Here is a 14427-nt window from a genome sequence, read left to right on the forward strand (position 1 = left end):
ATTTTAGCCAAATGGCTGCCGACATGACACGGCAAACGCTTCCCAGAGAGTCCCAGATGATGAAGCATTGAAGACTGCAGAACTGGCAGGAGATCAGATCCAAGCAGAAGAAGGAAGGCAGGAGTTTCCAGAAGGCGAAGCCCAAGCTGGTGTCGAAGATTTTAAAAGGAGTCAAAAGATCAGAGATCCAAAGACTTACCAAAATAAAATCCAGGTTGCTGTCAGGAAGCAGATCCAGTTTTGGTCAACAGGCAGAATCCAGCAGGAGTCTATAGACAGGTCAGGCAAACAGATCAGAATAGGAACAGACAGGTCCGAAGGCAGAATGGGTCAGGATCAGGCAATGAGAACACAATCAGGTATGCTAGAGAACTCTCACCAAGGGCTCGAATAATCTGGCACTGATGACTGGAAGGAGGCAGATTAAATAGAGACTGGAGCATATGACACAGATGAGCGGTGATAAGAAAATGGGCGGAGCTAGACAGGGGAATGGAATGAAAATTCAAGCCAGTCATCTGCGACAATATCCTGAAAGAGTCTGGTTTTATTATTGGAGAAAGTATTGTATACACCAATGTATGTATAACATATTTTATTGATATAGTACAAAAGAACACAAAAGCATTATTTGTTCAACAAAACATATTCGAATTGTAGTATTTGTTTCCATATAACAGGGAGTTTGTTTTTGAAAATAAAATCTGCAGCATATTATGCGTTATACGTGTCCTTCGGTCTCAAAGAGGAACTTCACCCGCCATGATGGCTTTATAGAGTTCATGAGTAACAAGCTCGTAACTTCCAGCACGGCTGTTCAGGAAATAGATCTCCTCCCTTCTGTCTTGTGGTTTGAAGCCTTCCTTATGCAGACGTGTCTTTTTTATTTTAAATGTATCTGGGAGAGAAAATGGGGAAAAAAATGAAACTGTTTGTTTTCTTTTTGTTTTTTTTTTGTTTTATTCAGTCTCTGAATTTCAGCCTAACCTGTGGTGTCCACAGACGGCATGATTCGCAGGAAGAGGGGCCGCGCGTAGGAGGGAAGTGCTTTCTGTACAGCACTCAAAAACTCATTTAGGTCCAAACTTCCTCCTGTGTGAGCGATGGCGGCCATGCCTGCTCTGCCCTCCACGCCTGCTCAAACACAGAGTGGTAGCTGAGAGAGACGGCTCAGAAGTCTTCAGGTTTAAGTTAATTTGGATACCGTTATATGATTCATACCTGGAACAGGCACTCCATATACGGCTACATCAGTGTGTCCCAGCAGCCCACTGATGACTCCCTCCACCTCTGTGGTCGAAACATTCTCCCCTCTCCAGCGAAACGTGTCCCCGCTGCGGTCCTTGAAATACATGTAGCCATACTCATCCATCACCAGCACGTCACCTGTTGGCCAAAAAATGCTCAAAGTAGTCAGATAACTTATCCTAGAAGGAGAAAACAGATACGCCTACTGCTGTGGTGCAATACACAGGAACACAGATCCCTCCCATATTTTGATGTTACTACTGTTGCTGAATAAATTCATCTTTCATTGTAGTGCCAAATTCTCATACTAAATTTTTTTTAAATATAATAAATATAATGCTTTTGGTTTCTATTGATTTATAGATTTATTGTCATTCTATATTTACATGATTTTTAATCACTTAAACCCTCAAATTTAAGTGAATTTACAAAATATTACATTTATATCTTATATTTCAAAGTGATCAGATCCTTCTGATTGCTATTTCCTTTCTGTATTCTTTCCTGGATGATGACTATGATAGAATATAGAGCAGAAGTCTCAGGTATTCGATGTCCGGTCTCCAGACTAATAATAGGGTAAAAGCACACAGAGTTAACTGTTAGAGATCCACAGCCAGCAGGTAATTAGCTGAGCTGCATTTTTCAACTGGAACCAGGCAATTTGCCCAAAAAAAGCCTAATAATGAGCTTTGTGCATTTGAGAATAAATTGGAAAAGTGTATCTGGTAAATACAGAGGAGGATTGTGTCGTTTGTGGGTCCATATTTTTTCTAAAGCCTTGCAGGTGTATGTAGAGTACACAGCAAATGCATCATCATTGGATCTTTCAGGAACTTCAGGACATTAAACTTATTGATGGACATCACAGTTTTATGACCTAAATCCAATAGGAGGGCATTGAGGCATGCTGTTTGGGAGGAAAGCATAAGAGGGGCCTCAGGACCGCAGACAAACTACAGCTGAGGTGTCCAAAGTATCGCCTGCAGGCTGTTTATGACCTCTGGAGTCTGTGCAATTTATGATTACAACTCAAAAACCTCATTGCTTTTGTTCAAACATCATAGCAAACATTTAGGGATTTTTAATGAAAAGCAGACTTTGACTCCACCCATTTATTACAACCAGCTAAATATATCACTGATTATGTAAAGAGAAGGAGCCTCCTGTATCACATTTGTGTTAATGAGAACAAACTCAAACCTGTTTCAGTAGCCGGGATTTAAAAAGTCAATGAAACATCATGTATTCCTTTCTTTTAACAAATAAACCCAGAGGCTTTTAGATGTAATTTCAGCCTGAAAATATAAAACTGGACTAAATTAACAATAGCTCTATAAATATCCATTCTAAATGTAACCTCTTGATACCAGCGTAAATTTCTATTTATTATACAGGTATTATTTGGAACAATCTTTCTTAGTGTCTAGGTGGCCTTGTTGATGTTTTCTTTCTCCTGAATTGAAACCCTATATTTCAGGATTTGTTTTTGTTTTGCTCTTAAAAACAAACCACTGTTACAGTACCTGTAATGAAACATGCTTTGGTGTTGCCACTTATAAGGAGCAGTAGCCTACTGGAAATTTATGAAAAGTTCTTTTTCCTTCTAATAATGACTTTACACCTCCATACGTGCTACTGCAGCATGTTCTCCAGCTTTCTCACACTGGGAGCCTTTGTTTGAATACAGCCAAGCTGGAATTCAGATCCCAGACATGACATCATTAATATTCAGAGACTGACAAATAGACAGAATAAAACATGCCTGAGACATAAGCGGAGTCTCCCATCTGGAACACATTGTGAGCTATTTTCTGATTGGTTGCGTCCTGATCAGCGTAGCCATCAAACCGCCTGAGTGGATCCGTGTCGCTGATGCGGCCCACTAACATACCCGGCTCCCCTGCACAAGTAGAGGCAAATTTAATCACTGGGAACTGCGTGTGTGTTTGTGAGTGTGGGGGGTTATATGTGTTACCAGGCAGACAAGGTATGCAGAGTCCCTTTGAATCCCTGAGCAGCTCTTTCTCATCCTCTTTCACCTTAACCAGCCTAATGGGGTAAAAGTTAGGTAGGATCCTGCTACTGAAGCCGCACGCTCCCACCTGGATGGGCAACATAGGACACATTTCAATGACCTAGAGCATAACCAAGATTTTTCACCACAGCATAAAAGCCCACCTTGCCATCTATGTTGAGCAGACTGCAGTTGCATTCAGTTGCACCATAGAACTCGCCAACTCTTTTGATCCTAAACCTACGGACAAACTCTTCCCACACGGACGGACGGAGCCCGTTACCAATGGCAACTCTGACCCGATGATGAGCTTCGGATTGGCGGACGGGTTGAGCCAACAGGTAGCGGCAGATTTCACCGATGTACTGGATTACCTAAGGGTTTCACAGACAGAGGCCCCATTGGGAGACTTGTTTACTGAAGAAAATCTATTACCCGGCATCCAGCTCGTAGCAGCAGTATCCACTCACAGTACAGTTGTGTTTGACACAGTCGTCCCAGAAGCGACTGGCTGAGAACTTTCTCCTGATTACAACTGTAAGGCCGAAGAGTAAACATTGTCCCACACCCATGATGGTGCCTGCAAACATAAACACCAACACATAGAGTAAACAATGGGAGACCCCAAACCAAGAGATTGCTTAAACATGACTGGCTCTAAACAAATATATACCCTCTTTTTGGTTTTGATCTGTTCTTTAACTTTTTTTTTATATTTAAATGCTTTGTATTAGTATATATTATGATATAAGTCTCATATTAAGTGGAAAAAAACAGAAAATTAAACCGGAGAGGAAATGAAACATGAACAGCAATAAAGATTAATCATCAAAACATAAAACACAAAAAAACTGGATCGGTTGATTATAGAAAGGTTTAATAAATTGTAATCATGCTTCTGTTAATAAAAGAATTAACAGGTTAAATAAATAAATAAATAATAAAACTATCAAATATAAAAGATTAAGTTATACAATCTGTGATCTTTTTTTAAATGACACTTTAAATCCTTTTTTGAGAGATGTCAGTCCCATTATATAGTATGGCTGGGTAATTGATTGCTTTTTCCATTTAGTTGCAATTTGACACAATACAATTTTCAGATCACAGCAACACTCAGTTTTAATCACACTATATTTCACAAGATTAAGACAATTTATTTCTCAGTCCAGCTCTTTAGGTGGCCGTAATACACTTGTAGTGGGTTTGTCACCACACAGAAAGGTAAAGAGAGTTGCAGCTAGCATGCATATCCATGCATTATAGTAGAAGTATGCACCTTTACACACAAATGTTATAGTTCACTCCTGCAACAATGAACTGTTGGCAAGCAAGCTTTCAAAAACTGAAAGCCTGGGGTGAAACATCTATACAAGCTCTGGTTTAGTGCAAAAAAAATTCAAAATAAAATCGCAATTTTGGTTATTAATTATCACAATTTTGATTTTTTTGCTCAATTGTTTCATAGCTAAATCAAATGTCTTGTTTTAATAAAAATAAAACCACTTTAAATCTATATTCTGCCTGCAGTATTAATCATTATTCATTTTAGGTATCTTTCTCAATTAAATTGAAATGCTAAAGGCATGAAGTTGAGCAGGTCAGTTGTTCTTAAAACACTTCAATATGATTGAATTAAACAGTTTTACAAAGAGTTTTAGAAAACTAGCTTTGCAACTGGTTTTTCTTTTATAACTAATGATTTCCCCCTGCTAAATGAAAAACAGTATTGATAAATGTTTTATGAAAAAAGGAGAAAAATATGTAAAAAATAAAATAAAAATAAAAAGGCGTTGATCAAACAGTGTGAGGCCTACCTGCAGAGTGATAGAGAGGAAGGCAGTTGTAGAGGATGTCATCTGGACGCAGACCAAAGGAGTGAAAACCAAAGGCAGCGATACGGAAATAACTGCCAAACAAGGTGGAATAAGGAGGGCCAGTAATCCCCATTTGTCCACCAGAACACATGTGGGTAAATTGAGAGCGATTAGGGCAAGTTAGGCTCTTTTATTTCACATTTGTTTTAGTTACAGCAGCAAACATGTCTTTTTTAGAGGGATTTTGTCCCTTCTAAACTGTTTCAACATTTGGATGGTGTTTTAAGGCTAATGATTGTAACAATAATGGTAGTTTAACTCCACTCCATTCCAATAGAATTTGGCTATAAGTTACCATGTGTTATGATACGATTTACAGCAATGCATCAACAGGTTAATTCTTTTGCTTCTATTGACAATCAACTTTAGCCCAATGCAGTCTACTTTAATGCAGTAGATCAGATAATTTTTGAGCTGAAACAATTAAACGAATTAATTGGGATTAATTTATTATTAAATTATTTGTCTAATTTAGTAATCGATTAATCGTTAACTGGAGTGTAGAGATTCTAAAATGTGTTTTTAGCTCACAGAGCAACCCACTTAGAGCAGTAATTAGGCCAAGATTGTAAAAAAAAATGTGTAAACATTTTGCATTTAATATAAAAACTATATAAAAAATACTGTCAAGTTCTATCCAGCACTCCTCAAGTGTGCTTGAGGAGTGCTGGATAGAGCTTGACACTTGGTTTAATTGACACTTGAGCTTGACACTTGGTTTAATTTTGCATAAAGTCTTCTTTAAGGAACCTTTTGCTATCCGATAAAAAAAATAATCTACAAAATAATTAGTGTTGCACCGATACCGATACCAGTATCGGACGGGTCCCCGATACTGCCCTAAAATGGTGCTATCGGTATCGGCGAGTACCAACAAATAGCGCACCGATACCATTTTGAGACCCATAAGTTTCTTCAACTATTGTCACCCACTCCAGGTAGGCAATAAAAAGTTCTACTGGATTCACTTTGTATTAGATTTTTTCCTGTTTCACAAAGGTAGGCAGCAGCTTGACAAAGCCATGATGGCAATTATTTTACATTATTATGCTATTGGTATCGGCCGATACTGCACAGCCAGGTATCGGGTATCGGTATCGGGGCCAAAAAATGGCATCGGCGCAACACTAAAAATAATCGATTTGCAAAATAATAATTAGTTGCAAACCTAGTTTATTTTCATTTGTCTGATCTGATTTTTTCAGATTTTTTTTTCACCAATGTAAAAAAAAAACAAGAGTGGAGAAAAGCAGCAGCTGCTTTCTTTTTGTCACACCTCTATTAAGAACTTTTGCAACATCCTGGTTTTTGTAGAGCTGAATGAAATAAACTCACCGGCTGTGCACCACTACAGCTGCCTTTGGCATTCCAGTCGTACCAGAAGTGTAAATGTAGAAAAGTCTTCCTGTGATAAAAACAAAGAGAAGGACACTGTGCTGAGGGATTATGCAGCTTTCTCATTCATTGCTGTTTATTCTTGGGTTTTACAGGGCCTCAGGTGTATGGCATTCATGCACCCACATTCCCCAATCATCCCCAAACATGTTTCTTTTTCTCCTAATAGCCTGAACAAGCAAAGACTTGAAGAGTCTCACAGGAATGTGATAAAAAGGGAGAAAAATTACTGATTATTTGAGAGCTTCAATTACAAATGCTTAAGAGTAATTATTTAAAGTGCTTAATGGATTAAAAATCTACTGTTACAAAACAGCATAACTGACTAGCTGTGACTTTTGCGTCAGTCTTGTGCAGGGACCTGTTGTTAAAATAAGTTCAATGAAATAGGGTCGTAAGACAGAGTGTTTTTTTGACAGGCTAAGACCTGCTGCGGGGAATGAATGTTGCAATCAAATAACAAGAGAAGTAACATTATGAATTTGCAGCCACACATTAATACATCAGCAGGATACAAGCTGCAGCAGGTTACCATTAAAGCCTTTCTTCAGCTTGTAGTTTGGTGGGTGAGTGGGGGAACAGGTCAGCAGAGCTTCCAGACTCTGAGCTGAAAGGCTGCAGGGTTTTTCCTTTTTCTCTTCTTCACCAGTGCAGAACAAAGTCATGGCGGGCTGTAAAGATCCTGCCACTTCTGACACAGCTGAAAGAACAACAGCATGTTGTGTGCATTAGAATGCATTGAGGGCAACACTTGCTCTGGAAAATAAGCTACAAAAAAGGATCAGATGTAATAGGATTTTCTGCCGTGAATTAATCATTATGGTACAACTGGAGTTTGTTTTATTCTAACACTATTTAAATTAGTGCTGGATGTTTTATTGATTTTTATAGATCTATTTTTTTGTTTATAAAGATTTTATTTTGGAAAAAAAATCCAGACCTTTTTTTTCCCACTCCTTGAACTTCCACAGCTCAGAGGGACATTAGTTAATCACTTTTTGATCTTTGATGTGAACTAATAATCGATCAGTCAGATTATGGTGAGAAACCACAATCTGCAACTATTTATTGTTATTTTTTTATAATAATTTATAATAATTATAATAATTGTATAACAGGAACGTTTCACAGCTTCAACGTGGTTACTCTTTAAATAAAGTTCACCTCCCGGATGAGATGACTGAAATAAAATCTGATTTTTAGATGTATTATATTTTATTACTTATTTTTATGTCAGGAAACTGAAGGGAGAGAAATAAAAAGATCAATTAGACTAGATGGGAATAAATCAGAGATTAGATTTTAAAGCTATATGGCCAGCCATTATTTAAATGTTCATCCATTTTAAAAACACACCAAAAAAAAACTAATATATGAATTAGATTTATAATTTAAAGAGATATGCTTCAGTTATTATTTGCTTCATATAATCTGAACAAATACAGCTAGAAAATAATCTAAATTAAACAAGGAGGATATTTTTACACTACATTTGATGATCTATACAAAATATGAGATTTCACTTTTAGAATCAAATTAGAAAATAAAATCACTTTGAAAACATAATTGATTTAATTATTAGGGAGGACTTGTTATTCAGTCTTACATTTCTATCTTAAAATATAGCTAAAAGGGATATTTAGATCTGCTGTATAGAAACACAAAACCTTATATTCTGATTATCTGTCTTTTAATCAGACTATGCTTCTCTGTTTTAAGCTAGCTGGAGTACGAAAACAAGTTTTCTGAAAAAATAATCACTAGCCTGCTGGAGTTTGGGCCCGTCCCTCTTGTCACAACTAATGTAAGTAATGGGAATTTGTTGGCCACTTTCTCAAACACACCTTTCCAGTTCTGCCCCACAAATTATAGGGTTGAGACCAGGGCTTTTTTTTTTTTTACTAATGTGATGAGATGCAGAAGTAGGGAAGGAGCTACATGGAGGGCCAGGTGTGGCCATGGACACATTCAGGCAATCATTAGCCCCCCTGTGGCCACACCTATCTGCTGATCCTATGTGAACTTAATTCACAAGCAGTTCCTCACTAAAACACAGGGTGGCAGCAGTAATACTCCAAGGAGAACATTCTCACTAATTTAACATTTAATTATCCTTATACTAATAATAAACTGACAAAAACAAAAAACAAACAAAAAAACACAACAGTCATTAATTCATAGCAATATACTAACATTAACAATGATAAATATAGAATTAATACTCTTTTATACCTAGATTTGTGTTTTATGGGGAAAGAAGAGAATTTATTATTTTTTCTTCAAGTATTCTCAGAATATTTCATGTAAATAGAGAAAAACCCATTAGTAGGTATTATTATATGTATTATGCAGAACAATCAGTAATTAAAGTATAGTGGGCAATTTTTCTAGAAAGAAAGACTCACCATCCGGCCTGCTTTTCATCCAGTATGTGCAGGAATCTCCCAAATGTACTCTATTCCATATTTCTTTTTTTCTGAGGACTTCCTCTTCTTCTCACAAAAGTATATGACTATATCTCAGCCGTTTTTAAAAGTATATAGAGCTGGAACCAACTGGAACTGAAGCTAACTGGATACTTAAACTCTAGATGTGGACATGCACAGCAAGAAAAGGCCGATACATAAAATGTTTCCCCTGAACTCAAAGCCAAAAAAAAACAATCCATATACATTTAATTAAGAGAGTATGGATTTGGATATATGTATGTCTATTTATTAGCAAGGGCTTAAGGAAAATCTAATTGTCCTTAACTGGAAAATCCGTATTTTGTGCTTATGTCTGCTGATGCGCTGTAGATTGGCCCTGAATTGGATCTGACACATTTCTACCCTCAGCCACCCCTTAGTTCACACTGCTCCCTTTCTGGCCACCCCTTTAATAGTTTTCTGGCTACATCCCTGTGCTTTATGGAGGACCAATCCTGCCATAATTAAAAATAAATACAGAAATAAATAAATACTCCAAAAATAAATAAGCATACAATTAATTGTCCCCCATAAATACAATAAACAAATAAATGTAGGTAGAATTGAAATTATATAGTGAGACATACATAGATATACTGTATATCTCTTTTAATTAGCTTCTTTGTTTATTTGCCTTTGTAATAATTACCTTATTTATTTATTGCTTGTTATATTCTTCAACTTTATTTATTTATTACTTATTTCTTTAAGCATTTGTTTATGTGCATGTTCTAATATTTTTGTCTGGTTTATTCTTCCTTTGTGTTTGTTTTACCCTATTTATTTCTTCCATGCTATTTATTTCTGCCTGTCGTATTTACATTTCTGTATGCATTTCTGCCTCATCATGCAAATGAGAGAGGGGTGTGTCTTAAGGGGACACCTTCTGCCCATTGGTGGCTTAGCATCCAATGGCCACAGTCACAACAAACATGTCTACCTACGATGAAGCTGTCAGTGAGCAACATAGCAACATAGTGCTTTAGGTCATTGTGTGTTTTACACTGGAGCTTTGTCTTCGTGGTGATGCCTTCAGATTTTGCTTTCATAGTTCCCTAAAATGCTCTGTTCTCATGATACCATCTACTCTCTGAAATCCTCTGCTGCCTCTGTACTTCATCCTTACAATGTTCCAAAGTTTTTCTCAAATGCAGCGATGGTCATTGTGGTCAAACACAGTCATTTTAGCATCACCAAACTAAAGCACACCTCCAGAAAAATGATCTCTGGGTGAATTTGAGAATTGCAAGCCAGCTTACCATATTGTTTTTAAAATAATGGTTGTGTCCAAATACCCTTCCTAACCTTATGCCATTTTAGATGAATTTCCGAATGTCTAGTGGATGCAAAAGTAGGGGACTCAAAATTTCCCACAATGCACCTTGAAAAGTAGTGTGCAACCATGGTCACTAGATGAACAGATATATCCTAGTTTGCTTTACCAGAGGTCTCCTTGCAAAGCATTATGGGATTTGTTGTAGCAGCGAGAAAGAACAAAGATGGAGCAGGCACCGTACCGTGCAAGGAGGTGGAGTTATGTGACCAATGGGGATTGAAAAATATTGATCATTTGTCCAAACGGTCATTTAACTGACATCACCATGAAGTCCATTATATAGTCCCTGCTCTATATAGTGATTGAGGGATTTAGGGGTTAGGGCGGACATTCTGACACAGCCAAGGTCTGAGAGGCCTTTCAGGTCATGTTGGTAAGAGTAATTTTATTAGTTAATTCCCAACTTTTCATCTAATAGTTTTTATTACTTTTTAAGGTTTTTATGGTGTCATAAAATGAAGAACTATTTTTTATATCTCCACATTTGGGATTTTATTTAACTCAAATGTTATCAATTACTCCGAAGCTGACATAAATAAACTTTGTCTAAGTTTGTTTTGATGTTTAAAAACATAAAGATTTTGGTATATTTAAACTTGTGACTTTTCAGATATAAAAATAAAATGTAAAAATTCCTGGAAAAAAAACATTTTCTCCGGAATTTAACAAATAAAAATAATTGTTATTTTATTTGATCTAAAACAGAAGACATATAGTCGGGTTGAGGGTTGCGCAGTGAACAGAAATGGGTTGTATGTTCTTAAACTGTCCTTATACCTATTTTTATATCAGCTGCATGTCTAACATGATGCCTCATTCCTACCTTCATTCAGTTCTGCTCCAAACACCATGGCCCGAGCTCCACACACAGCGACACAGTGCAGCAGGGATTCTTGTCGAAGGTTGTAGTTAATGAAAGCAGTTTCTACACCCACCATGGCCAGCCCCAGCCACAGAGCCACCACTGATGGATGATTTTCCATGTATAAAGCTACTACATCTCCCTCAGCCCAGCCCTGGGCCAGAGCCCAGTGAGCCACAGCATTGCATCGCTCCTGCAACTCCAGAAAACTCCAAACCTGTGGGGACCAAATATGGAAAACTGCACTTTCATTTTCTCAGTTACCAATTTTTTTTTTTTTGTCAGTAATGTATTCTTACCTCCCCTGTGGTGTCAAAGATCAAGGCTGGTTTGTTTGGATGCTGCAGAACTTTCTGAGCAAACAAGGCAGGAATGCTTGTTTTGTTTCGTAGATTTCTGTTTATGGAAAGTCTTACTCGCACAATAGCAGCCAGACACCTGTTAAACAAAAAAATAGAAAATAGAGGGAGTGATGGAAAGTCATTAATTGGAAAGACAGGGGTAAAACGTTTAATAAAACATGTCTAGCAAATACTTGCTTACATTAGATCTCTCTTAATAGTGCATGCAGCAATATGAAGGTTCTTCCAAGATCCCATCCAGAACACAAAGACTCCCAGGCCTGCTAACAGACTGGAATACCATGGGAGGGAGATGAACCCCAGCAGAGCCAAAAGAATCAGGCTTAAAATCATACAAATCCACAGCTTCATAATCTGCAGAGAAGCAGTTCACAACAGGGTTTAAAGAAGCGTGAGAGGAATCTGGGGCAAAGGGATTTAGATTACAATAGATAGAAATGTATTTACCTGTGCAGTGATTTTACAAAAAGCTCCACTGAGAAGAAGAAGAATCAGGGAACAGTGGAAGAAGTAATTAAGGCAGAGAGGGAGCAGCAGCAGGCGCTCCGAACAGATGTTTCCAGAGCAGCTGTCAGAAATGAAATGCCTGATAAGAAGCACAGCAGAGAGCGGAGCAGGTTACAACTCATGGCTCCTGCGTCACAGCGGGGTGTGTTGTTCATCTAAAGCTAAAATGGAGCTGTGTCTTTACGAGGAGCAAGACACTTTTTTATTTTATGAGATGTATCATAAATCTTCAGCAATAAATACAAATGAGATCAGACTCTTATGCAGACCCGGATAAATGCAAAGGCAAAACAGGGCATGTCCCCAGATTGTCAGGGGGGGGGCATAGAGAGAGGGACAAAAAAAATCAATATAAATATTTAAAAAAAGTAGCAATATGTAAAAATAGAAATAAATAGGAGCAAAAGAGCAGGCAGTGGGGGTTTTACAGGAGTTTCTGTCAGGAAGCCATCCAACAGATTTGAACCTGTTATTATAAGAGACAAAAAGGCCTGGAACAAGTGAAAACATTCCAGAAAGCAACAGTAACAGAGAAGAGGCGTCTTCCCTGCTGGCAATTGAGAATTAATATACAACCTCTCTGAATTATTGAGGACATTGCCTTAACAAAACTCAGGAGAAAGCGTCTATAAATGCATGTTTTCAAAATTTAAATCTGAGTACCGGTAAGTAAAGTGGAGATTTAAGCATAACATAAAATGCATAATAATTAAATGTATAATATAGGGTAATACAGTAATTTCTATTAAAAAAAAAATTGTAATTACATTTCAGGAACAAAACATGCACATTTAAATCTCAAACAGTTATCTTTGATCTCATGCATTTTATTATTTATTTTATTAGGCCTCAGATGCTAGAAAGCTCAAAATTATCCATTCTCCACACTTGCTAAATGCTTTCCTCAGGCAGTGCTGCTAGTTTTATTTACGGTATTATCATTTACTCTTGGACAGTTTATAAAAAGTCTGGAGAAATTTGAAGGATTCATGTTTGTCTTCTTGTTCCTATAGTTAATCACAGGTGTGAATATTGTCTTCAGAGGAAGGGATGAGAATTTTTACTCATCAAATTCAGTTTTCCTTCACTGTCTGAACGGCTCAGATGTGTTCTTGGTTCAAACATAAGGATCAAGTTATTTAATTATTGTTTATTTAAATGTCCTTGCACAGCAAAGCATCCAGATAATCATCCAGACCAGTGGAGAAAACTGCTAAACAGTCCAGACCATGGAGCTGAGCTGCTGAGTGTTGAAGACCCGAAAATTGAAGATAGGTGATGCTTGTCCATAAAAAAAAACATTTTTACTTTATCATTACAGCAAAGTTTCTCTCACTTCAAATTTTTATCTTTTTATATTGAATTTAATAAAAACATTTAATGAAGATGCAATAGCTTACTACAGTTATCGTATTTGTTTACAACACAATGCTTACACTTATAGTGATTTACTGATAGTACTGCCTTAACAATGACATTCACAATGGATAAGGATAATTTAATAGTTTCTATTAGGCTTTTTAATAACATATAAATAAGGTAATAAAAGTTTAATATAAAACTTTTATCTTGTAATATCTTCTATTAAAAATAGACTGTTTTATATATGACTAATGAACTAGTCAGACCATACAGTCTGCCTAATTTAGACCATTTATTTAATCTGGCTCTGCTTTTTGCGTCCAAACACAGTTTTTAATTTTTGAAAAGACCTGCTCTCTCCACTTAAAAAAAAAAAAAATGCACATGCACAACCCTATAACCACTCCCAAGATGTAACAACTATTAAACTCGTGCAAGAGCATGCACAAGCCCATTTCTCCTCCTGCACACTCTGTGTAAAAGTTGCTGTTTGCATCGCTCATCCAAAAGATTTCCACATTTTCCACTATGTTAGACTCCACCACCAGTAAATGAAAATGGGGACGAGCACGTAGGATGGCCTTACGTGAACATATCACCAGAATGATTGATAATTAGGAGGACCACTTATTTAGATGATCCACACGGATACAAAACATCCTCTACTATACCTTTCAGTGATTTAATTTAGAAAATAGGTGTGTGGGCACCAGGGTTGAATTTACTGTGGGGTTTTTGGTGTCTTTACACAGGGTCAAAGGTATACACACAGACTTAATTGTACGTATTTAATCTAGAATTGTATATACAATTAACAGTATCCGATAAAATTAGATCAAATTATTTAGATGCTCTCCAGAAGCATGTTTCTCATAGGAAACCAAAAAGACATCTCTTAAAGGTCAAAAAGAATGGAACTTGCTTAGAAACATGTACTTAAATCCTGGTGGAGCTGTATCTATATGTAATTAAACCTTTTGACTGACAGTGAAT

General features: G+C 37.0%; 1 protein-coding gene across 1 annotated transcript; it reads right to left on the reverse strand.

The window, feature by feature from the left end:
- Positions 1 to 694: 694 nt before the first annotated feature.
- LOC107083408 (long-chain fatty acid transport protein 1-like) lies at positions 695 to 12138 on the reverse strand. The gene is made up of 14 exons (XM_015372608.1): positions 12013 to 12138; positions 11747 to 11919; positions 11503 to 11641; positions 11165 to 11420; positions 7070 to 7237; positions 6478 to 6547; positions 5083 to 5174; positions 3736 to 3845; positions 3430 to 3639; positions 3227 to 3353; positions 3014 to 3151; positions 1222 to 1386; positions 988 to 1134; positions 695 to 898 (listed from the first exon to the last, which is right to left on the reverse strand). Exons 2-14 carry the CDS (start codon positions 11914 to 11916, stop codon positions 741 to 743), a joined length of 1950 nt encoding a protein of 649 aa, XP_015228094.1. The 5' UTR covers positions 11917 to 11919; positions 12013 to 12138; the 3' UTR covers positions 695 to 740.
- Between the last annotated feature and the right edge of the window lie 2289 nt (positions 12139 to 14427).

The sequence above is a fragment of the Cyprinodon variegatus genome, unplaced genomic scaffold, assembly GCF_000732505.1.
Source record: "Cyprinodon variegatus isolate N-32 unplaced genomic scaffold, C_variegatus-1.0 Scaffold74, whole genome shotgun sequence".
Lineage (NCBI taxonomy): Eukaryota > Metazoa > Chordata > Actinopteri > Cyprinodontiformes > Cyprinodontidae > Cyprinodon > Cyprinodon variegatus.